This window comes from Thalia democratica, chromosome 7 (assembly GCF_965202585.1).
Source record: "Thalia democratica chromosome 7, ktThaDemo2.hap1.1, whole genome shotgun sequence".
In the NCBI taxonomy this organism is placed as follows: Eukaryota; Metazoa; Chordata; class Thaliacea; order Salpida; family Salpidae; genus Thalia; species Thalia democratica.
In genome coordinates, this window is record NC_139171.1 from 45,776,955 (window position 1) to 45,803,274 (window position 26,320).

A 26,320-nucleotide genomic window follows, 5' to 3' on the forward strand; every position below is an offset into this window, starting at 1 on the left:
ATATACATAAATGTGTGTTAAACTTTATAAAAAAAAGACTAATAATAAGACAGAAGCTGTTATAAATACCACAAAAAGGTCTTTGATAGCAGAACGTCTGATTGATAACGTCTATTGTGCAAACAACTATGATTATCATGATATATTATTATTAACAGTTGTACAAATTTCATTGATTTAGTTAGATTAGAAGCAATCTAAATATTTTTAAACAAACCTGAACTATGTAAGCAGAAAGAGTTTAACTATAAGGTTTCTATGTTTATTTAAAAGTGTCTCTGGTTAATATATTTAAAAGTGTCTTTGGGTTTACTTAAAAGTGTCATTGTTTCAGGGTTGCCACTCGGTCAGGAAAAGTCAGGAAATCAGGAAAAGCCAGGAAATTTTTTTAAAAATGACAAAAGTCAGGAAAAAATTGGGGGTTTTGAAAAAATGTCAGGAAAAGTCAGGAAACTTGATAAGATTTGAAAAAAAGTCATATTTTGTCAGTTTAAATTTAAATTGTTTTCCAAAGCCTTCAAATGGTAAAAATTAACTAAAAATCCTTTAAAGTCAGAAAAAAATTCCAAAATTTTCCTAGAAATTTACAAAAATATTTATTTTTATTTCCAATGCCTTAACCTGGTATAAATTAGTAAAATATCCTTTATAAAACTGCAAAAATTTACTACTAACATATTGAACAAGCACCCTACTTGAACAAGCAGATTTTGTAAGCTTTTTAGTATTGATGATCTGTAGCAAGGACACTTCCATAGTAAAACTGTGATATATACACAAAAGTTTATCTAGCATAATTTTAGAATCAAAGTGTTTTTTTTTTAATAATTGAGTTCTTTATAACTAAGCAGTTAGTTTAGTATTTCATGTAACAAGTTAATGTGTATACTTTACCTCTTTGCAATTTTTTAAAAGTTGTTAAAATTTATAAATTAAGGGCATAGGGGGGGGTAAACACCCTTTTTTAGTTTTTAATCTTATTTTATATAGTTTTTACCAAGCTACAAGATGCTTTTTACAAATTTAAAAAATTCAAAATAATTTTTGAGATATAGCCGGTCAAAGTTGAAGGCAACAATAGGAACCTTATGGGAGGCGCAAACTAAAACGGCAAATAACTAGAAATCACTAAAAATCTATCTCCTCCTACGTTTTTTGAGATAACTACCTCAAATTTTTAGGAAATGTTCCTTGCAATATTTAGAAAATTCTGTCGGAACAGATTTTGAAAAAATTAAAAAATAAAAATTTTATATAAAAAATAAACAAAAAAAAACAATTTTTTTTTAGTTTTTTTGTTATAAAAGTTTTATTTTTTAATTTTTTTAAATTCTGTTCCGACAGAATTTTCTAAATTTATCAAGGAACATTTCCTGAAAATTTGAGGTAGTTATCTCAAAAAACGTAGGAGGAGATAGATTTTTAGTGATTTCTAGTTATTTGCCGTTTTAGTTTGCGCCTCCCATAAGGTTCCTATTGTTGCCTCCGACTTTGACCGGCTATATCTCAAAAATTATTTTGAATTTTTTAAATCTGTAAAAAGCATCTTGTAGCTTAGTAAAAACTACATAAAATAAGATAAAAAACCAAAAAAGGGTGTTTACCCCCCCCCCCCTTTATGCCCTTAAGTTATAAGAGAGGTATATGCCAAGATAAAGTTTACTTATTGTTTGTATTTTTTGTAGAGTAACTTAAGTTTTTAAAGTAAATAGAAGTATATTTATTTGTTACAAATTTTATACTAAATGATAAGAGAAAATATTTTATACAACAAATATAAAGTATACTTTTTTATGTCTTTTTATTTTATAGTTACTTAAGTATATTCTCTTTAAATGATTTTTAATTTAAGGATTTTATATTAAATAGTTTAAGTAGTGATTTATTAAACTAATAAAACAATTTATATAAGTAAAACTGATTTAGAAAAGTCAGGAAAATTTTGGTAAAAAGTCAGGAAATTTTTCTCAGCTTGATCAGTGGCAACCATGTTGTTTGTTTTAAATATTTTGTTTTGTAATTTAAAATGTTTATTTTTGCATTAATTACTATTTTACATTAGTATTTAAAAAACTTAAAAATAGGTTTTTGTTGGTTTTTTTTACATCAATCTATTTAATCTTATATATAATCTTATATATAATCTTATATAATAATATCTAGTTTTCTAAAGTTTATTGCTTTTAGTTAAAAAACTACTGTTTTATTTCAAATGTCTGCAGTAAGTTTCTGAAGAGTTGCAGTGAAAATATATTAAAACTTTTACTGAAAAAAAAACAAATGGATTTTTATTTATATAGGAAAATTTTTTAATATAAATTAATCAGCATTGTAATTTATTATTTAATTATTTCTTTTTCAGAAGTAACTTGTAGTAAACTAGCTTCAATAATTTAATAGTTGTAAAATAAGTTTGGCATAATCACTTTTTTATATCAAGAATTCAGAAAGATAAAAAATAAGTTAGTAATTTTGATTTTAAAGTATGGCTGAAGTAAACCTATCTATAAATCATATATTTATTTATAAAAACATATTTGACTTATGCAATTATTACAAATGTTTTATATTCATTCTACTTTTAATTACCTACTTTTAATTTATGATTTTTCTTCTAAAACTTAACCAAGTTAATGTTTGCAGAATCTTTTAATTAAAGTTATATGACAAGTTTTGCATTAACATTAATACATCAGGGTTGCCAAAAAACCTGGAATCCTGGAAAAACCTGAAGTTTGACAATTTAAGTGAAAAATAAACTAAAAAATCAAAAATCACTAAAAAGCCCAGAAAAACCAAGAATTTTAAACTATTTCTATTTTAAACTATGTTAAGTAACAAAATTTAGATTATATACAAAATATATATCATAAAGATAAAAAAATTATGTATCATAAAAAAAAAATTCATTGAAAAACACATTGAAAGTAACTTTACAGTATCTTCTCAATGTTTTAATACTATTTAAAACAGTTTTTTAAATTAAGTTTACTTCGATACTAAAAATGGACCAAAAAACTTGTTTTTAAAAAATCTTGAAGAAGTTAAGCTATCCTGGAAAAAATTTACAAAAAAACCTCTGGCAACCCTGATATATACATGAAATTATCTTTGTTACTTAATAAAATTAAGGGCTTAAGGGAGATAAAACAATTTTTTTGATTTGATCTTATTTTATATAGTTTTTACGAAGCTACAAGATGCTTTTTACAAATTTAAAAAATTCAATTTTTTTTTGAGATACAGCCGGTCAAAGTTGGAGGCAACAATAGGATCCTTATGGGAGGCGCAAACTAAAACAGCAAATAACTAGAAATGACTAAAAATCTATCTTCTCCTCCGTTTTTTAAGATAGCTACCTAAAATTTTCAGGAAATTTTCCTTGCAATATTTCGAAAATTTTGTCAGAAAGAATTAAAAAAATAGATAAAAAATAAAAGTTTTATAATAAAAAAACAAAAAAAAAGTTTTTTTTGTTTATTTTTATATAAAAATTTTATTTTTTATTTTTTTAAATTCTTTCTGTCAGAATTTTCTAAATATATTATTGAACATTTGCTGAAAGTTTGATGTAGTTATCTCAAAAAACTTAGGAGGAGATAGATTTTTAGTGAAATAGTCTATTTTTGCAGTATTAGTTTTCGCCACCCATAAGGAACCTATTGTCGCCTCCAACTTTGACCAATATATCTCAAAAATTATTTTGAATTTTTTAAATCTGTAAAAAGCATCATGTAGCTTGATAAAAACTATATAAAGTGAGATCAAAATTCAAAAAAAAGTGTTTTACCCCCTATGCCCTTGACACACTTATGAAATAATGATTTTATATTTCAGTGGCCTTTCAATATACTAGTTAAAATCTAAATAAAGTAAATGTAAAAAAGTTTAAAAATATTTTTTTAATTTTTAGTTTTATTAAATTATAAGATTAATTTTTTCAATATAAAAATATATTAAATACAACTTGCTACTAAACAAGAATATATTTTACATTTTCAAAAATTTATAAAACTTAAAGCCCTACAAATCTACTTGATTCTTTATCAGAATTTAAATTAATTGTAAAACTGTTTTAAAGATTAGTAAAATATTTAAACTAATTATGACTTAGTTGTACAATGCTATAAAAAAAGCTAGTTAAACAAAAATAATTAAAGATAATTCACTTAATATATTGTTAGTAGGGCTATCTTTCCATTTCCAGAAGTTTGCGTATTTAGTTTTGATATTACCTGCTCTGTAGATCAGTGCATCTCTTACATTGAGGAAACCTTGCGTCAATGATTTAGAATTGTTGCTGGCCACAAAGGAAAGGATAAACAAGTGCTATTTTTGAGCACTTGCACCATTGTATACAATGTCAAAACCCCAATATCATAATTATAATTTCAAATTCCTTAAAAGGTGTGCCAGAGTTAAGCTTTATAGTTTAGGATATATGCTCATTGAAAAAAAAAGATCAAAACTAAATAACGCAAATTTCTGGAGATGGAAAGATAGCCCTACTAACAATATATTAACTAAATCATAATTATTAATTTTTGTTTTACTAGCATTTTTTATAGCATTGTACAATTATGTCACAATTAGTTAAAAATTTTATATCTGTTTTTAAAATAGTTTCACAAATTATATAACTTTTGATATAGAATCAAGTAGATTCAAAAGGTTTAAAGTTCAAAGTTTTATAATCTTTTTAGAATGAAAAAAATATTTTTTGTAAATTGCAAAAGGTATTTAAAATAACAAAATTATTTCCAACAATAAAAACAATATACTAGTTAAAGTTCTTTGTTATAAAAATTATAGTAATTTTATTCTTTCTATTTTCTTTGCAATAATTATATATATTGCAGACTTTTACTAAGTAAAATTTATTTATTGAACTTGAATTTTTTTTGAGAGTATGGCAGCACCAGAAGGTGATGAAGGAACATTTTATCTTGAAAGTAAGCTATTGATTAAAAGATTGTTTTCAACCAATGAAGATAATCTTGTTATTAATTATTTTAAAATACCTATTAAGGTATAGCGGAAGAAATTACTTTTTGTGGTGTTAATCTTGTTTTGTAGTTTTCATAATACAATGTATAACTAATTGTTTTTTAGTTTACTTTTTATGTTAGTCTAAGTTCTTGATTTTTTTTTTTGAAAAAATTAGTAACTGAATTGTCATTAAAATGTATTAATTACTATGTTACAGGGTTACCAAAAAACCTGGAATTTTAAACAAATTTTACATTTAAGTTGTTAAATTTCGATTTGACACAATAAATCTATAGTATAGATAAATTTTTTTGTTATCATTAAAACTTTTTTTTATTAAAAAACACATTTAAAAAAACTTTATGATATTATTTAGATATTATATATATTATATATTAACAATATACTATTTAGCACAGTTTTTTACCTCAAACTTAATTTTAAACTAAAAGTAGATCCTAAAACGTGTAATTATAAAAACCTGAAAGAAAGTTTGAAAATTTTCCAAAAACATTTGACAACTCTGTATAGTATTAGCCTTTTTTTACAAAAAAAATATCTTAAAGAAAAAGTTATTATAGTTTTGAAGTTTTTTATTTTGTTTCTACCATCAGTTTTGTTATAATTATACTTTAGGTTTAGGTCTACAGTTGTAATAAGGTTTACAATTTACAAGTATTTTATATAAAAAGTTTTAATTTTTTTGATTATTTTAGAAATTGTAACGGTTATCCTTAAGATTTTATTTATTGATTTTTTTTTGGTAACTATTATTTAGTTGTGTCTTGCTTTTTTTATTAATTTTTTGGTTTTTTATTTTTTTGCTCAAAGTTGAAAATACTGAAGTAGTATGTACTTTGATAACCAATAGGTTTATCTCCACACCAATCCATTGGCCATGATTTTGGTTGTTCCTTTTTTTAATTACTTAAGCTTGTTCAAAATCTTGTCTTTAAGAGCATAATGATATAACATTATTGGTAAAAATTTGTTTATTTTTGTAAACATAGTTTTATAATATGCAAGCTAGTTTGATCAGATTTGATGTTTCAATAAAAACAACTACTACTTTAATTAGCAGAGTTTCCATAATTTTTTTTTGTTAATTTAGAGGTGATAATGTTATGTTTTCCCAGACTTAAATCTTTATGCATCTAGTATTGATGAATATAAGTGCAAAAAGTTATAAAGTTTAACTAGGTTTACAAAAGCCTCATTTTTATCTGCTTTGAAAACAAATTGAATTTATTTAATACTTTAATAAAACAAGTTATTTGACCTAAAACTTTGGCCAAAAATAGCAGCTTTGTTAGTATTTAGAATTGATAAAAATAGTTTAAAATTAAAAATATAATTTTTATAACTGAAAAGAAACAGTTTAAAACCTAGTCTAGTTATTCTTCACTTACAGGAAGTAACTTTTTTTATATACTTTTTTGATAATTAAATAAACCTTTCTAAATCATGTACCTTGCATAAAGATTGATTAAACATATAGGATTTTAACAGTACATCAATAGAAAAAGCACAGAAGCTTAGTTTAAGCAAATAAATAAAGCCTGGGTAAAGTTTATATATAGATATTGATTTAAATAACTTATTTACATACTTAAATTATTTTAGCAAGATGTGTTGCATTATGATCAACTTTTATAAGTTTTATACCCTGATTTTAATTTTTCCAGAACTATCTGTTGAAGGAGACTCAGATGAAAACTATGAATATGAAGAAGTTAGTTTGTCTGAAATATTGTTTAGATAAAGTAATAAGAGTTTTAATTATAACTCTTTTTTATTTATTTGATAGTTTTCTTTAATACTTTTCATTATATAATTTTTGAAAGTACTTGGTCATACCTACCTACTACATAACATTTTGATATCCTTATATTTTATAAAGACTTTTTAGTGTTATTTTTCATAAACTTATTTACTTGCTTTAATTCAAACTATGAGGAAAATTAGTTTTGTACTTTTATAAACAGTATTATTTTTAAAGTCTAAAGTTTTAGTAATTTTAATTAACTTAATTTTTAGGTACCCGTTGATGACGTATCCAGTCTTGCAAGTGCTGATCTTATTGAAGACTGGAATAAAACTATGGCTATCATTGAACAAAGTAGAAGAGAAAAAAATATTGAAGTTTAAGGAAACTTGTTTTTAATTTGCTAAATGTTTTATGTTGACTTCAGATTGTTATCACATGCTAAAATAATTATATCTTACTACTTTTTTGTTGCAAAAAAGATTAAAAACTTTATTTATGTCTATTTAACTTTCCATTAATTGTTTTAGTTAAAAAGTGACAACCAGCCAATTTCGAGTTTAGTTAAGAAACCAGAGGTTGTAGATGATTTTGTGAGGAATTTTTTAAGAAGAAATGATTTAAAACGAACTATGAACTGTTTTCAAACAGAATGGTTATTTTAAGCTAAACATTTTATATATATTTAGTGCTATCTATTTTTGTCAGAAAAGCTTATAGTCTTTGTTAGCTTATATAACTTTTTATGTATTAAAAACTTTAGATAATACAACACAGCTATACAGGAGCTGCAAAAATTCACATTCCTTCTTAATTTTAAACATCATTAAATAAAATACGTGAATTTTTTAAGCATAACCAAAATACAATGAATGTTTATGTTGTATAAAAGTTCAATCATTAAATGTGACGTAATAAATCAGGGTTGCCACTTTACTTGGAAACCTGGAAAAACCTGGAATTCGACAATTTAGGCAAAAATAACCTGGAAAAACCTGAAATTTGAGAAATTTTGAAAAAAATCTAAAAAAACCTGGAAATTTTATCAAAAAACCTGGAAAAACCGGAAACTTTTAATATTTTTAACTTTTTCAGCAGTAAAATTTCGATTTGACACAAAAAATCTATCATATATACAAGATTTTTTTGTCGTCATCAAAAATTTTTTTATTAAAAAACATATTTAAAGTAACTTAACAGTATCTTTTCAATGTTTTTATACTATTTAACACAGTTTCTTATATAGAAATTAACTTTAAACCAAAAATAGACCTAAAATTGTGTACTTTTAAAAACCTGGAAGAAATTTGGAAAACCTGGAAAAACTTTTGAAAAAACAAGTGGCAACCCTGATAAATGTAAAATAACATACTATGATTCTAAAATCTGTTTTATAAACTGCATCTCTGTTTAGTACTATTTCCATCACCCTTTCTAAAGTCTATTGACTCATTTCTAACTGTTATGTACTTGATTAAAATGTTGCTGTTTCATTTCGCATTCAATTGTATACTTGATTTTGTAATAGTGTGTAGATTCCACAAATATTTGGCTATTTTAGTACAGATAATACGTTTATCTTACTCACTTTAGGGAAAGATGCTCTGTGCACATACATTTGTGTTGATCCAATATATGGAATATCTTTGTTAAGACTCTAGCCTCATATTACGCATTTTAGCTTGTAATTCTTGCCAACCGGACAGTATCTTTTGTTTAACAAAAGTTTTATAGCAAACATTATCTACATATAAAAGAAGTTCTTTTTAAAGTTTTTTTGGTAGTTTTATATTTAAATTTATAAAGTTTTTATATGTATTTTCTATTACTACATTTTCTATAGACTGTTGTATTTTTTTTGTTCTTTTGTGTTTCATTGTTGATATGTATTTTTTGTTTTAGAGCTTTTATTGTCTGAGGAGCTGTTTTAAAAGCGAAATGTAGTATAGTAACACAAATAAAGCTCAAAACTCATTAAATTGTCATATCTTCTTTTCTGATCAAGAAGTAATGACTTAACAGATCTGCCTTTATTCAAGTAGTATATTAAGGGCATAAAGGAGTCAAGCATTTTTTTTTTACAAAAATTAACATTAGCACTTATTTCAAAGTTGAGTATATAATATAAGATACTTTTTATAGAACAAATAAGTTTCAATTAACTTTTGAGACTAACAAGTTTTGTAAAAAAATCCGATTCAACTGTATGGAACCAAAAAATTTCAAGGCTAATTTTCTTGGGTATTTGAAAAACTTCTTAAAAATCTATTTCCTCCTAGATTTTTAGAGCAATTTAGTTCAAATTTTCAGAAAATATACTTTTCAATAATACAAACAACTTTTAGGAAGCAGATTTTTGAAAAAAAAGTCGAAAAAAAAAGTTATGACCAAAATTAAAAAAAGGATCTTTTTTTTATATATTTTTTACAAAAACATTTTTTATTACAAAAATTAAATAAATTTTTTCTACAAGTTTTTTATTATTATTTAAGATTAGTCTGAAATTGTTTTAAAACAATTGCTCAAAAGCTAAAGGAAGAGATAGATTTTTAGTAAAATAGTCTATTTTTTCCCTTTAAGTTTGCGCCTCCCATAAAGAACCTATTGAAAGCTCTAACTTTGATCGCTTATATCTCAAAAGTTACTTTGAATTTTTACAAGCGGTAAAAAGTAAGAAGTAGCTTATCTAATTATGTAAATTTGAAAGTAAAACTAAATTTGAAAAAAAGTGTTATCTTCCTATTCCCTTAAGTTGTTTTGATTAGAAAGTATTGCAATTTGAATTGTTGTATTTTAAAGTGTTGAAATGTTGTGATTTGAATTTTCCAAATTAGTTAGAATTGTTGAAGTTTTGAATGTTATATTTTGAACTCTTATAATTTTGTATATCGAAATTGGATTAGTTTAAATTTAAAACATTGCTATTTGTATTGTTGGAACTTTGAAATGTTATACTTTGAGTTGTCAAAATTTAAATTGTTTTTTGAGTTGTCAGATATTATTTGTATATTTAAATAGTCAAAACTTGATTAACATGAAAAAAATAAAAATTTGTAATTTAAGTTTGTTCTTAAAATTTAATAATTAATGAACTTTACCGCAAGATCAACAACAACAACATCATCCAAGATAATCCTACGACCGGTTTCGTCCTACTTAGGACTCACCAGGCAGGAATAATTGCGAGAAACCGCTTTTTGTCATCTTAAACAAGCGGGCTAAGTACAAAGTACTGAAGCGACCGTTTGTGGGTAAGGTTGAAAAAATTGACACAGCTAAATCATTCACAGCCCAACGTCTCAGACATTGTCAGCTTATTGTGAGATTATAGTCTGCGCTCGGTTGACCAGTTTTAACCAGTAGTTATTACGGCCATCATCAACAGAGTTGAGATGTTTCGTGCCATCAATAATAATTAATGAACTTTACCGCAAGATCAGCAACAGCATCCGAGACAATCCTACGACCGGTTTCGTCCTAATTAGGACTCATATTATTGATGGCGCAAAACATCTCAACTCTCTTGATGCTAGCCGTAATAACTACTGGCTAAAAAAAACTAGAAAGACATATATTGCTGTTTTACTAAAAGTGTAATTTTTCCTACTGTTTTCAATTAATTTTTAAGATTTTTGCAAGTTTATCATAAACAAGTTGTTTAAAGCTGGATTTTGGTACTAACTTTTTCAGTTAAAGTTTTTAATACTAAGGAATTGTTTCATGACTAACTTACAGGATCTGAAAGTTGATTAAAATTTAAAAAGTGATGAGTTAAGAGAATTAAAATATATTTAAATTTTTACAGGTTTCTAACTTTTTGTAGATCCTGTATAACTTTTGTTGTGTTTAAATCATCTTAAAGTTAACTAAAAATTTAGTATAACTGCATTGTGTTCTATAATAAATAAAACATAATTAAAAACAAATAAACTAGTATTTATTATTTTAAGGATTATAACTTTTTTTTTTCATATTTAGTAGTCTAAAATACTAACTTTGAAATTCATACTTATTAATTCTTAAATAATTAAACTAGGGGTGCACGACAATTCAAATTCAGACAATTTAAATTCTTGAAGAAAAAAAGAAACGTACGTTGGTCTTATTAATATCTACAAGCCATTTTTTCTTTTTTGTTAAATTTAAAATATTTTCTGTGCTGTATCTAATATAAATTTTAAAATGAAGTAGTTTTAAGTAACTTTTAAATATCTAAAATAATATTTAAATTTTTGCCAAAAAAATTGGTTGTAGATATTGATAAACCTAAAAACCAAATTTTTATTTGTTTTCAAGTTTTTATTACTTTTAAAAATATGGTCTCTTAAAAATTTTTGTAAGAGTTTTCATTGTCTGAATTTAAATTTTCATGTAGCCTTAAACTAGTTATTAATCACACAATATTTTTATTTTTTGAAAATAACAATCTAATATACATACTTGAAAACTAAGGTATGAAAAGAAACAAAAAGGATTACTTGATAACGTAGAAATATATAATGTTCCTGATGCTTTGTACAGGTAGGTGTATATTATTTGCTAGCATTTGTCTTCTTGCAAGTGTGATAAAACATATTGTTTTGTTTTTACAGTCTAATGCTGTTGACAGATGAAGTAAAACGTCTTAAGACTGAAAGAAACAAATTTGAATCCGCTGCAAAGTTTGTTTGATATTTATATATTGGATTTCAAAGATTAAATTACATATTTTTTTTTACTAAAAATATGTATTGATAGTTTTTATTCCTTACCAAACAGTAAGTTGTGTACAAAACTATATAAAATTATAGTTAAGGAAAACAACAATTTTTTAGATTTTAGCTTGAGTTTATTGTAACTTGATACTTCAAAAATGTTCTTAGTATTTACATTGAGTAACGATTTTGTGTGTTGACTGTTGTGCTTTGAAAATATAATTCGAATAGCTTCCTCAATAATTTGAATTAAAATTAAATTTAAGTACTTTTGGTCATAAGTTTTAATTTTTGTCAAACAATGAAAGGAGGTTATTAATTTGTTATAAAAAAGAATAAAACATTTTTTTATAAAAATTACTTTAAGCGTACCCAGTTGCTTAATAAATTATTATTGTAACACTTTATAATAGCATAAACTTTATTGATACCTTAATTCTAAAATCGTTGAAAAAAAGTGTTCTGAATTTTTTAGATTGTCAATAAAATTAAGATACCAATTAAGATTTCAAAACAGTTTATTGTTTGTTTGTTTAATGTTTTATGAATTCTATTTAGGCAAGTTTAAATTTTATTACTTTTAGAAAAATATTACCTTTTTAATATCTGCATAGAGTTGCAAAGGAGTCATACGTTAAAGTTATGAAAGAAAGAGATTTTCATCGTTTGCACCATCAAAGAGTAGTGCAAGAAAAAAACAGGCTTATTACTGACATAAAAAGGTTTTAATATATTTTTTAACAAGTTTGCCATTTAGATATGTTTTTGTTTTAAATTACTGCTTTAACTGTTGTTTTATTAGGTAAAATTTTTTGTATAGTTTTTAGTTTAAAACAAAAATTTAAAACATGTATGAATATTTATGTTTTAGCTATTGAGTTTGAAACAAATTAGACACAGTAATCGATCCACAGAAGAGATACAAGTAGTTTAAAATTTGTTTGAATTAAGTTCTTTGTTGAGAAAAAAAACATTTAGAAAAATAATAATGTTAAAAGACTTTAGAAATAAATTAGTAAATTATAAGCTATAAACACAAACAATAGAACCATAGTATATAGGGAGTTTAAAAAAAAGTTATGCAAAATTAAAAAAAAAATCAGTTATTTAAAGTTATAAATTTTTTCAATGATTTTTTTAATGTTTTGCTTTAAATAATTTTGAAATTTAGTTATTATCAACTATTAACTTCACAAAAATGAAATTTCATGTATCTTGTAGAAGAAAAAAAAAGTTATTTTTGCACATAATCTTAACTTTGTATCTTTTTTAAATTAAAAAAAAATCCAAATATGGCAAAGAACATTTCCTAGCCGTCTGAGGTAAATATCTCAAAAAACGTAAAAGAAAATAGATTTTTAGTGAAATAGTCTTTTTTCCCCTTTATAAATATACTATAATAAAGCGAAATTTTAAAAGTAATTTGCTCCAGCAAACTTAAAGCTAGAAAGCTAATTTTTTTTGTGCTTTCTATTCATGTGATTTCCCAACGTCAAAAAAATTTACTAAGCGAAATTCAAAAGTTGGGGCACAGATTCACCCTAGTGGGCATTGGATTATCAGTTCGTTTTTCTTGTTTAAGGTTTTTCTTCTGTCTGCTAGGGCTATATGGAGTCTTTCTAGGTTACATAAGGTGCACATGTTAGTATGGTTTGTGTTAGATTTTACTGATTCTACTATTTCCCATCGAATTAATATATTATTGCTGTTTAAATTCCATAGGTGGTTTGCAAGTTGGGTACAATTTTTCGTTTGTTTTTAGAGGGGTTAGGGAAAGAGGCCTTGTGTTTGTTATATCTAGATTTGAATTTATATCTAGAAATTTATATATAGATTTTTTTTAAATCAAATTTAATATTCTAAATCTTATACTTATCCAATCTTTTGCTTAACAAACACTTTTCATAAAAAGCCATTTTATCCTATACCATAATATAACTGTGGTAACAACAACAATAATGCTTTTAAATTTATTTTTAGTGAATCACTTTTTTTTAAACTACTAAGTTATAAATTAACCATAGTAACAATGTGTTTAATATTAATTTCCAACTCTATAATTTCTAACTTTATGAAGTTTTTATTTCAATTCCATTAGATTTCAATACCTCACTATTAACTATGGTTCAATTGTTTGTGATTATAGCTTATAATTTAATAATTTTTTATATAAAGGCTTTTCAACATTAATATTTTTCTAAATGTTTTTTTTCTATTTCAAAGTTTTAATTTTGTCAACAACAACTTAATATAAACAAATTTTTAACTATTTGTTATTGTTACCATTATTATTTTATAACAGGTCTACAATTTGAAAATCCGCCTTGCGGTGAAACATTGTAATTGTTTTTCTTTAAAATAAAAAAAATATTAATGAATATTTATGTACCATTTCCAACTAAGTATGAATAAGTTAATAATTTTATTGTGTACATTTATTACACGACTTTTTCAAAATTACACTGATCTTTATTGTCAAGTTATAAATCTTAAATGAGTTTGAAAATATTTGTTAGTAAACAGTTTAAAATATAAGTTTGAATTATAAATTTTGATTGTAGGATTTAAATATACACAAATTTTAGAGTTTAGCACGTAAAACTTAAGTAAACATATGTTAATTAGTAAATTGTTAATAGTTTAGCTTTTTAATTTATTGTTATTTCAGGGTTGCCACTTTACCTGGAAACCTGGAAAAACCTTGAAAAATCTGGAATTTGACAATTTAGACTAAAAAACCTGGAAAAACCTGGAATTTTAACAATTTTCACATCTTTAGTAGTAAAATTTTGATTTGACTCAAAAAATCTATTCTATAAATATTTTATTATGTCATCATTAAAATTTTTTGTTATTAAAAAACACATTTAAAGTAGCTTTACAGTATCTTTTCAATGCTTTTATACTATTTAACACAGTTTTTTACCTTAAACTTAACTTTAAACTAAAAATAGACCCAAAAATTTCTACTTTTAAAAACCTTGAAGAAATTTGGAAAACCTGGAAGCAATTTAAAAAAAAAAGTGGCAACCCTGTATTTTTGTATTTAACTTGGGCCGTTCTTCCTCAATCAATATTGATCAATGTTGATTCCAGGCTGTAGAGTTCGCTCTGTTCACATAGTTTCAAAACTTTTTTACTAACCTATGTTTACTTACAAAAAATTTCAAATTGATTTGATATTTACAACTTATAAATAGATTTATGCAAATTTTATATTTTATTCGCGACCGGTTTCGGTGGCAAGAGATTGCGACCTTTTCAAGCAAAATAAAATATGAAACTGCATATAACATCGTTAGTTAATTATACTGTTGTTTAAAAACTTATTCATGCGTGAAGAATATAAACAAAAACAAAAATGTTGCATATTCGAAAATTCAAGCATATCAGAGTATATTTAGGTAAATTTGGTACTAGTTTAAAAAAAAAAAAGGATTGAATTAATATTAATATAATGAGTCAAAATAAAAAAACTGAATCCAGAGCTTTTCTTTAAAAAAAATAATAAAAATAATAAAATATTTATACCTTGAAATTTATCTAAATGAAATTAAGAATTGTCTAAAATTGTAATTTTAAGCCAAGATTCAACAAAACATTTATAAAACTCAAAGTCGCTGAAGTATTTACAACTTAAAAATAAAGCTCAGTGTAAATTTGAAGATTTGCGTGTAGTAAAAAAAAAAAAAAAATGATTAACTTATTCATACTTAGTTGCAGATGGTAAATAAATACGTTTATAAACCTACCTATAATAGTACATATGAATATTTGTTACAAAACATACTAAAAAAAATTTGATTAATAAAAAAAATGGTTCATTAAGACTAACAATTAAAGAAAAAACTAAATTGTCATAGTTTATATATTATTACTTTTATTTATATCTTTAAAATTTACAACAGATTGAAGAAACACTATATGTCTTATGAGCCCACACTTAAAAGTATGAAAACAAAGTATGAAAAGTCTTTAAGAGAAAAAATGATGATGGGACTTGAAAGAGATAAAGCTGTTACTCATGTTAATAGTTTCGATTATGTTATTTAAATGTTAAGTCATTTTAAAAGTTGTTAGTTACTTTTATTTATATACTAAGAAAGAAAACTTACTTACTAATGACGTAATTTACATATTTAAAACTTAATTTTCACATAATTCATAATTTTTTAAGGCAGTAGTTATACCAAAGATTAAGTAAAACAAACCCTTTAAAAAAAGTTTATGTATTAGTTATATACTCTTTTTTGAAATTAAACAAAAAATACATTAAATACTTTATATCATTAGAAGATTAAAATTTGCTCGTTTGACAGTAGGTAGCTTTTAATGGATAGTATTTACAATAACAGTAAATCTTAATTAGTTTAAGGATTTATAATAAATGAAGTAATATATGTAATTAGACTTGCTACTGTTAAACTGTAATTTGTATATACTTTTTAATTCAGATGACATCTTTACAAGCTTCTATACGTAATACTTCTGATTCTTCAGCTACTGATATAAGAAAAAGCAAAGAAAATCAACAAAGTTCTTCCATACCCTTGGGACCCACACAAGAAAAGCTAAAGAGAGAGCGTGAAGCAGCTTACACGCAAGACCAAATCAATGGAACTACAAGAGATTATAAAAAACAAGAAACCTGCGCTAACAAGGTTATCTTTGACAAAAAAAACTAAAATAAAACCAAAAAATGTTTTTAATGGCGAGTTATTGAAGAGAAATAAATAGTTTTTAATTGCATAACCCAAAGTAAATAAAAGTTTTGATTATTGAAGATTAGCATAATTACGCTCTAAAGTACCTTTCAATTCTTAGTTTCAATAGTTTTACAGCTAATGCTAATTAAATCTATATAATAGTAATGTCATTGTTAAGTGAGTCTCATTATTTAGTAATGAGTTTTATAGCTTATTTTTGTATAAATATTCTTTTGATTACTATTTGTTTACTGTAAATTAAACTTAAATTAGAGTGATAGTACATGGCCTATTGATACGAGAGTAAATCCTCTTCTGTCTCTAAATAAAGGTGCACCTACAACACTTACTAGGTCTGGTGGATTGCGACAAGTGGGTAGCACCAAAATATCCAACCGACCTATCTCGTCGTGAGTTTTTTAATTTTTTTTTTTAATGAAGCATATTTCAGCATTTTCTCTACTATTCATATAATATCAGTTTTTTATTTGTAGGGTGGATACTATTATTTTATAGTTTGATTTTATTTTTTTAATTTTAGTCTAAGATCATGCTCTGGCAGCTTAACATAATTCAAAGTAATTTTTGTGTGTTTATGGTATTGCTTCTCAAAATGTGCAAATAATTTAGTTTAATACATAAAGAGATTTTGATAAATACTAAAACATTTATTTAAAAAGTTGAATGTTTTGTCTCAACTATATCTAAAAACTCTTTTTGTTAGTCTTAATCAAGAACTAAAACTTATTCAAAAAATACTACAATAACATGCCACCTAGGTTCGCATTTTAAACACAGCGCGAAAGTGCATACCCAACCGGTAGTGCGTACCTAGGAAACTTTGATCTTTAGTTACCTACATTAAGCCTAACATAAACATGTCAAAAGCCACAAAAACTTACAAATGTCTTATAAATAAATTCCCCCAAAATAAAATCTTTCTTCATAAAAATATCATAAATTCACTGTAGACGGACTTTTGTCTGAAAGCGTTTTGAACTAAACTAGTATGCAATAAGTTTGTAGATTTTTCAAACCACTGTTTGATTTTTTCTAACTATTGATGCAGAAGAAAATCACAAATAAAAATTGACTGTGTGCTGGACTGATTTGATAATTTTATATAAATCTTGACCATAAAAATAAAGCATAGTTGTTGAATTTATATTAAGGTTAGGGAGTTATTACAAAAATCTACTATTCATATAATATCAGTTTTTTATTTGTAGGTTGGATACTATTATTTTATAGTTTGATTTTATTTTTTTAATTTTAGTCTGAGATCATGCTCTGGCAGCTTAACATAATCTAAAGTAATTTCTGTGTGTTTATGGTAGTACTTCTCAAAATGTGCAAATAATTTAGTTTAATACATAAAGAGATTTTGATAAATACTAAAATATTTATTTAAAAAGTTAAATATTTTGTCTCTGCTATATCTAAAAACTCTTTTTGTTAGTCTTAATCAAGAACTAAAACTTATTCGAAAAATAATACAGTAACATACCACCTAAATTGACTGTGTGCTGGACTGATTTGATAATTTTATATAAATCTTGACCATAAAAATAAAACATAGTTGTTGAATTTATATTAAGGTTAGGGAGTTATTACAAGAATTTTTTTATAACTATCTGAAACTACCATAATGTTATTTAAATTCAGATTTATCAAACATGCTTGTAAATTACTGGCTGATAAACTTGTAATAACAACTTTGTTTTCCAATTTTACGAGACAGTATTTTTAAAGTACATATACAGTATACTACCGCTTAAGTACGCACTTTTTTTGGTACGCATCACGCCTTAAGTACGCACTTATCCAGAAAGACAAAGTAAAGAATATTATACTAGAACTTCAAGAAATTCCAGTTTTTTGCCTAAATTTTCAATCATCATGTTTTTCCAGATTATTTTATGTTTCCAGGTAGAATGGCCAACCTGCTGAGTTAGCCTGATACTTTCACAACTTTTAAACTAGGGTGAGTAATCCTGAGTAGGCCAAGTGGCCTGAGATTGTGACAGTCCTGTTATTAAATGTTAACAAACTAAATACTTATGTTGTGGTTGCAGAAAAGTAAAAAGAATAATGATATTTGAGCTGTAATGCTATAAAATAAATAAATATAGATGACAAAATTAAAAAAACCTACATATACAAAATAGCTAATTCATAATTTAACTTAAATGTACATACATTGGTGTTTTAAAAATGTTTGGTAAACACAAAGTAGTTTGGTACTTTCTCTCTAACAAAACAAAATGTAGCTTAATATTTTTTTTTAAATCATTGACTGACATTGACTTTCTATATTAAATGTATGTATTAATTATGTAGAAGCTTTTTATAGAAAAAATAAATCATTTTAAAATCTATTAAAAAAATTTGCAAATTAGAATTATGTTTTAAATGTTATTTGAAATAAATGACTTGTTTATTTGGCTTAATTATTTGGTGGCTAGTTGTAAGAAAGAAAACAAACAACTAAATTTCATATTATACTATATCGTCAAAAAGTACGCACTACCCGTGCTAAGTACGCACTTTTTGGTCGGGTTCAATTTGCGTACTTAAGCGGTAGTGTACTGTACATATGTATTAATTCAACTTATCAGTCATATTTGAAAAGTTTATACCCTTTATGTATAAACTTTTTATAACTTTAGAATGAATACATTTCGATAAATAACAGGGTTACCACTGGAAACCTGAAAAAAACCTGGAATTTGACATTTTAGGCTAAAATAACCTGGAAAAACCTAAAATTTTAGAAATTTTGAAAAAAAAACCTGGAAAAACCTGGAATTTTTAATAACTTTAACATTTTCAGTAGTAAAATTTTGATTTGACACAAAAATCTATCATATAATTAAGATTTTTTGTCATCATCAAATTTTTTTTTTATTAAAAAAAACATTTAAAGTAACTTTACAGTATCTTTTTAATGCTTTTATTTTATTTAACACAGTTTCTTTAATATAAATTAATTTAAAACTAAAAATAGACCCAAAAATGATTACTTTTAAAAACCTGGAAGAAATTTGGAAACCTGGAAAAAAATTTGAAAAAATGACAGGCAACCCTGAAATAACCTGAAAGTCTTATGACTTTTACTAAATTATTAGTTATTTTTCGTTTCAATTTAACTTATTTCTATTTTCGTTTGTTTTCAACCTTATTGACGGTTTTAGTTTAAGTTAAGCCTAATGTTATCTTACATGTTTACCATATTTTTTATAGATATTAACTGATGATATGTTTTTTTGATTGAAAAAACGTTTTTAAGAGAAAATATTAAATATTTGAAGTTGTATTCATTGTTAAGGAAAGTTTTACTTACATAAAGCATAACATGAGTTCATATTTGTTATTAAAAAATTGGAAGGTTTAAAAATAACAATGCAGTCATACTAGGTCGTATAACTATTATTGTTATTGCTATGCTTGGAATAGTTTGGATTATACTTGATTAAAAAGTATGCAAAAGAATTTTTTAAACATTTAAGCCAGTTATTTGTAATAATTAAATATTGAAATAGAAAGAGACAAGGAAATGTATACATAGATGTAATGTATAAATTCTAAAGCCCTAAAACGAAATAAGAAAACTAGGAAAAAAATCTTCAAATGATTGGTCACTGTAAAAAAAGTTTAAACTTAAGTAGTTTTTATTTAAAAGTAATTTTTTCTTTTTCTTGTTTGCGGTTATATATTTTTAATTTATTGTTAAAAACCTTTTTTATTTAAGCAGAAAACTATACATATTCCGTAACTAAAATTTCAAAAGTGTTTTATCATTTAGTTTATACTCTTTGTTGTGTTCTGTCTTTAAAAAATGAAGATAAAACAGTTTTAATAATAGTATATTTTTAAATTTTGTAGAGATAGTTTTCTATTAAGCCTCTTTGAAATTTTTTTTAAAGGTTTTTTTTTTATTTTTGCAGACCAAATATAGCAACCCAATTATTTTTACTACTAAATTGAAGTAATCCAATAGAGTTTCTTAAAATAACATTTTCTGATGAACCTAAAAACTAAACTTACATTAAATATATATAGTTATCAAACTATCTTTTAACAGTTAAGAGTTTTTATTTATTTAATTACTTATCTCATTGATGCTAATTAATTTTGTAGAGTTGCGCTGCATCCGAGAAAACAGCTGATGATAACAAGCAGTGATGACTGCAAGTGGAGAATTCACGTGTTACCCAACCAGGGTGGGGAGGCAAACACGCAGGAAGTCATGTGTGGGGTGGGACATCAGGACTGGTTGTCGGATGCCCAGTTTGATTTGACGTTTGTTTATGCCAACGTATTTATCTTAAAAAATTTATTATAGTAAAAAACATTTGAGGTTGAAATAAATGTGTGAGTCTTATCAGCCAAAAATTATTAATGCTACTCAAATTCCGTCAAAACTCACACTTATTTAAAATTATACGTTTCCACAGCAAGTTATTTGAAAGCAGTGATTTCCTTAATGTGCACAATATTGTAAATAGGAGTTATTGTATACTACACAGAAAACTTCTTATACAGTAATAATACAATAAAAAATCAAGTTAGAGTTGTATTAAATTCTAAGTTTTATTAAATTATACTTCTCTAATACTTTTTGATTAGTTTTATTTCATTTGCTATCAATAAAAACAATAAAACCAAAATAAAAAAAGTATTTGTAAAAACAAAAACAAAATTGTTTATGTTAGAAAAAAGTCTGGTATAAAAATAATTGTTAATAAAAAATATAGTTAATCATTGCTTAAGTGTATTCTTAGGTTTTACGTAATAAAAGTACTGTCTTGCTCAAAGTCAACAATTTTTACATCAACAACGTCTATTTTATAAGTATAACAAGCACATGTTTTAATGTTGTTGCTACTTAAAACTATCAATTCAGGCTTTTGTTATTACACTATAACATTATACAAATTCTTTATTTTATTTTCTAATACAGTGAATTATTTTTAGTCATTGGTCATTTGATTCAAAGCAAGAAACACAACTTTAAAATTAACATTACTAGTTAATGTAGTACTAATGCATAAATTAATTAAATAAGTTATTAAACAATGGAAAAAAGTAAGTATTTCCAAAAACATTAGTTTAGATAAAATTTAAATTTAAAGGAAACTAGGTAAAGTTTTTATAGTAAGCAACAAAATTAGCTTAAATAAAGAGCTACTTTATGTACCAAATGTTTTATATAAACGGTTTTAGCCACATAACTAGCTACTATTATGCAGATTTTCAGAAGCTACTTACTACAGAAAAACAAATTAATGTTTTGTACTTATTAAGTAGTACTTATAACTAGTTTCTATTCAATTGTGAAAAAAGTATTATAAAATATTTCTGAGTACATAAAAGTTGGAGATAAGTAAATATTAAGTTGTAAGAGGCTTTACTGTTTGTAATTGTGTTTACTGTATAGTTTGAAATAGTATATTAAAGTCATAACAGTAGTTTAAATGGGAAAAAAATATGATAGAAATTCAATTGTTTTAAGATTTTTTCTTCCGGTGCCAATAGTGAGTAGCGTTCCAAAGTTTAGAAACGACTGTTTTTTTAACAAAAATGTATAAGCCACTTATTGTTTGAATAAACAGTATATAGCTACCATTTATATTTTACTATTTAACAGGAAAAACTATATATTTGTTTCTATAAATTACCATTGAGTTAATTAAAATATTTATGGGGTTTTTAATCGATTTTTATTTTAATATGTAACAACGCTACATATCTGCACATTTATCACCAATAGTTGTGAATAATAAAAAGATTCTGCATCATTTTATGAATAATCTTTAGTTACAATAATAAAATATCAGAAAATTATAGTTTATATCTTAGATGTATCAGTTTAAAATTTTAAAAGAGATATAATCTTTAACCAACCAATTTAAAACACTGAAATAGCTTTAATTATTATCTGTAAACTAGTAATACATGCTTAAGTTAAAAATATAATCTAAAGCTATATTTTAAAGCAAAGAAACATTAACAATTTCTACTAAAAACCAATGGTTATCAGTTTTTTAAAAATCTTCATACTTTTTACTATTATACCTGTTCTTTATATACTTACATGACTCTACTAAGGATAGACAAGTAGTTATTTTTAAAAATTAACATTTATTCTTTTCGTGGCAACGTTGTACTCTGGCACTTAAACAGAAAACATGTGCAGAGGAAATTAGATAAGTATTTTTTTTTCAGGGGATCTTTTGTGGCGACAAGTAGTGGTGATACCTCTATAAAGTTGTGGGATATGGAAAGTGGACAGTGTGTCACAACGTTTCAAGGGCACTCGCAGTCAGTTTGGAACGTTTCCTGGCACCACACCTCCAGTTTTATAGCCACTTCTTCAATGGACCAAACTGTTAAAATATGGGATTTGAGTAGGCTAGTTTATAAAGACAGCTTGGTTTATATAAAAATAAGTTAAATCAGTGAAGTTACCGCCTAATTTGTAGAGCTTTTTAATTATTATATTAAGTGTGTATTAATTCTTAATTAAAATTAATTATTTTAGAGCAAAAGTTTTAGTTCAAAATAGTGAGAATATAATATATCTTTTCTTAGTTATTATGTTAAGCCTGTATTAGTTGTTCCAGAATTAAATATTATACATTTTGATCAAAATAGCGAGAGGTGCAGAACAACACTGCGTGGTCATCATGATTCAGTTAATAGATGCTCATTTGTTCCATTTGGAAATATCCTTATTACTTGTTCGGCTGATAAAACTATTTCTATGTGGGATGCTAGAACTGTTAGTTTTTTTTTGATCTTACAGGTATTAAAAACAATCTAAAAAGTTAGTTGAAGTGTTTTTTTTCATTAAATTTGTAGACTTTCATTTATGGATTTCGAGTAAATATCAACTTATTAGTTCGCGATTAAAGCTTTCTTTTTTGTTATACTTACCTTAAAAGTTTTTACATTTAAAAAATTTGCAAGCAAAGTAAAATTTTACAAGTTTTGTTCCAATACAGCATACTGAATATAAATATTGTATTTTATAGTTATATATTTTTTTAATTTAAAGGAATGGTTTACTAAAAATTTTCTAAAATTTAATAAATAGTATGTTAACAACTTTGACAAAAGTAAGGTTTAACAAACTTGATTTTTTCTGCATAACTTTTGTTTTAACGTTTTTCCTTTAAACTTTAATTTAATTACACAGTTTAAAGTTAAGGCATTTTTTAGTAGATTTTATAAAGAAGTGGTTTATAATTAAAAGTAAAACTGAATACATCATACCTTTAAAAAATAAATTTATGTACAGTACATTAAATTATTTAAAAATGTATTATTTTAACAAAATACTGTTAGTATCGTTGAATTTAATCTGGAAATATAAATTATTAAAAAAGTTATGAACAAGACTATAGAATTTAATTTTTACAAATTTGAAGTAGAAAGGTTAGTTTTATAAAATTTCTATGAACAAGTATTTACTGTAGCAATAAGTGCTGTAAGAGTAGTAAAACTATCACCTTAGTTAAAAGGGTTTACGATCATTTCTGATTTTAATTTTTAATTCTAACTGCAATCACAACATTTTTTTTTTCTAAACTTTCATTTTAAACTTTTATGTTTCCAACTCGTGTTACACTTCTAACTTCGTTTATATTTTACTTAGTTTGTTTCTGTTAGTTAAAATTTAAGACTTAAAGATTAAATAAGACACGTAACAGTTGATCACAGATTTAAAAAGAACAAATAGACATAGCTTTAACAGTTTATGCTAGGGGTGGGCAAAGTACGGCCCGCAGGCCGGATCCGGCCCGCGGAGTGAAAATGACCGGTCCCCTGGACGTTGTTTAAAATTCTATTGAATCTGGTCCGCCAAGATTAATATTACAAAATTTGTTCTAGTAAATTTAATAAAATTAATGCAATACATATGGATGCCAAAACAGATGATTCCAAATACTTAATAATAAATTTCTATGTTTTAGCTTAAATTGTTACGCTCGAGTAATTTTTGGTAAATAAGTTATTGTATTTATAAATTAGTATTAATTCGGCCCAGGATTATGATATATACAGAATTTTGAATACTTAATAAACACTTTAAATGTCATATTTGAGAATTTTTTGTGATTTAAATGAACAAAAATAATGATTGGTCGGATGCATAAAATTAGTATCCGGATGGATCCAAGTCTTTTTTTTAATTAGGACCCATCCGGATCCTAATAATATTTTCAAATTAGGACCCGGCCGGATCCGGATCTAAAAAGACATTATCCAATCGGATTCGGATACTGAATCCGGAAGATCCCTAATTCGAAATGCTCCGGCCTACCAAGGGCCGCCGATTAAAAACGTTGCCCGCCCCTAGTTTAAGCCAACATAAATCACAAAAATAATTTGACATAAAATTATTCAGCTAAATGCAAAAAGTGTACAAAAGTCTTCATTCGTAGTTTTTATTCATTAAAGTTTGTTTAAAAGCTCAGAGCAAAAAAAAAATCTACTTAAAATTTTTTTAACCAATTTACAGTGCTTTATATTTTCTATTATGTGTAAATAGTTTTAAACCTTAGTATAAAGTTTTGAACAATTAGATTTATAATTTATCTTTCATTTCCTAATTTGACAAGCAAAATTTCAGAAACTGTGTGCTCACACTTTTTACGGTCATCAACATTCAATAAACGATGTGCAGTTCACTCAAATGGGTGACACAATTGTGTCTTGCGACAGTTTTGGTTTCGTCAAAATGTGGGACACACGGACAATAAGTTGCATGGCCACTTACAACTGCGGCCCGCATTCAGCTAATTGCGTTTCTATTGAGCCTAGTGGTTAGTTTGAGTTTGCTTAGTTGATTTTTTTTCAAATTTAGGACTTGTTCATTTAAACTTTATTCACTTTTAATTTTTACCTAAGCTGTTAGTAATAAGATTTTTAACTTTTGTTGGTGATTTTACATTGTTTTTTTACAAGCTAAAATCAACAGTGTAGTCTTAACAATAAGATTTTTTGTTTCACAAAGTAATAGTTAGTTTTTTTTTTGAATTGTAAATGACTAGGTTTCAAAACAAAAGATATTGAGTGTAAAAGAAGCTAAATTTTAATTAAGTTCAAACTCGTTAAAAAATAATTTATAAAACATATAGGTCATGTTATGGCAATAGCCAGTGACGACACTACTACCAAGCTTATAGACATAGGGTCTTCAAACATCACTTCGCTTGGAGGAGGAACTACTGATTCTGTGAACAGTTGCGTGTTCGATAACTCGGCTAGCTTTCTCTTGTGTGCCTCTGGTGATGGAAATGTGCGCATGTGGAGTTAAGATTAATTTTCATCTTTATGTCAACACTGTGATATTTATGTGTATGATTTGATATAAAAGCTTTTAATTTCGTTTATAACAACGAGCAATCTTAACTGCGTAGCTTTAGTTTTTATTTTACATAACACTTCTGTAAAATTCAATGTTTTACATGTGTTGTATTTATGTTCTAAAATTGTATAAAAGACTTTTCAGAATTTTTCACATAAATCTATCTTTTGACTGTGTTTTAATTTATAACATACCTAAATAGTTTCACTTTTAAGTTGTACTAAAAATATGTATTAAACTATTTTTATTTAATAAAATTAGCTTTTTTTATTTTAAACAAAACAATAGTCCTACTTCAGTTTAAAAGAGTGAAGCACTAACTTACAAAAAAAAAACAGTAGTACTCTAAGTTACATTAGTGTATGGGGGAATGGGCAGCTTTTCTATGTCGCAGACTTTTGTACATAAAGGGTTTGACTTACTAGTCATAACTTTTGCGGGATGATTTTTTTTGTAAACTTATATTTAAAAAGACTTTTAAAATCTTCTAAACGCCAAATTATAACAATACAACCCTAAAATTAACACCAATATTTACTCACAATTAGATTAATATCATAATTGTAAGCTTACGTTAGAATATTTTTATAGTGCAAGTTTGTATTACTAAAAATATTTTTTTTATTAATTAATAATTTGTTTACTTTGGGCCGGATCCGGCCTGCAGGCTGTAATTGTTACCCACCCCTAAGTTCCCATTATAGTTTAAAGTTAGCAAGAGTATATAAGCTTAAATTTATTGGATAGCTTCTAAAAATTAAGAATTAATACAGTGAGTAACTGTTGTACT

The 26,320-nt window shown here is 25.2% G+C and overlaps 1 protein-coding gene across 2 annotated transcripts; it reads left to right on the plus strand.

Annotated features, from left to right (window-relative positions):
- The first annotated feature begins 4,857 nt into the window (after positions 1–4,857).
- Positions 4,858–25,776, plus strand: LOC145841770 (sperm-associated antigen 16 protein-like). Of its 2 annotated transcripts, none has more exons than XM_082949126.1 (15): positions 4,858–4,952; positions 6,675–6,721; positions 7,027–7,131; positions 7,285–7,409; positions 11,207–11,275; positions 11,347–11,415; positions 12,063–12,170; positions 15,357–15,474; positions 15,903–16,109; positions 16,428–16,564; positions 20,295–20,456; positions 22,383–22,568; positions 22,812–22,938; positions 24,793–24,985; positions 25,301–25,776. In XM_082949126.1, the coding sequence occupies exons 1-15, from the start codon at positions 4,910–4,912 to the stop codon at positions 25,477–25,479; spliced, it is 1,875 nt and encodes a 624-aa protein (XP_082805252.1). In that variant the 5' UTR covers positions 4,858–4,909; the 3' UTR covers positions 25,480–25,776. The 2 variants fall into 2 exon arrangements, with proteins under 2 accessions (XP_082805252.1, XP_082805253.1); XM_082949127.1 differs by having other exon boundaries at positions 7,027–7,108.
- The last annotated feature ends 544 nt before the right edge of the window (positions 25,777–26,320 follow it).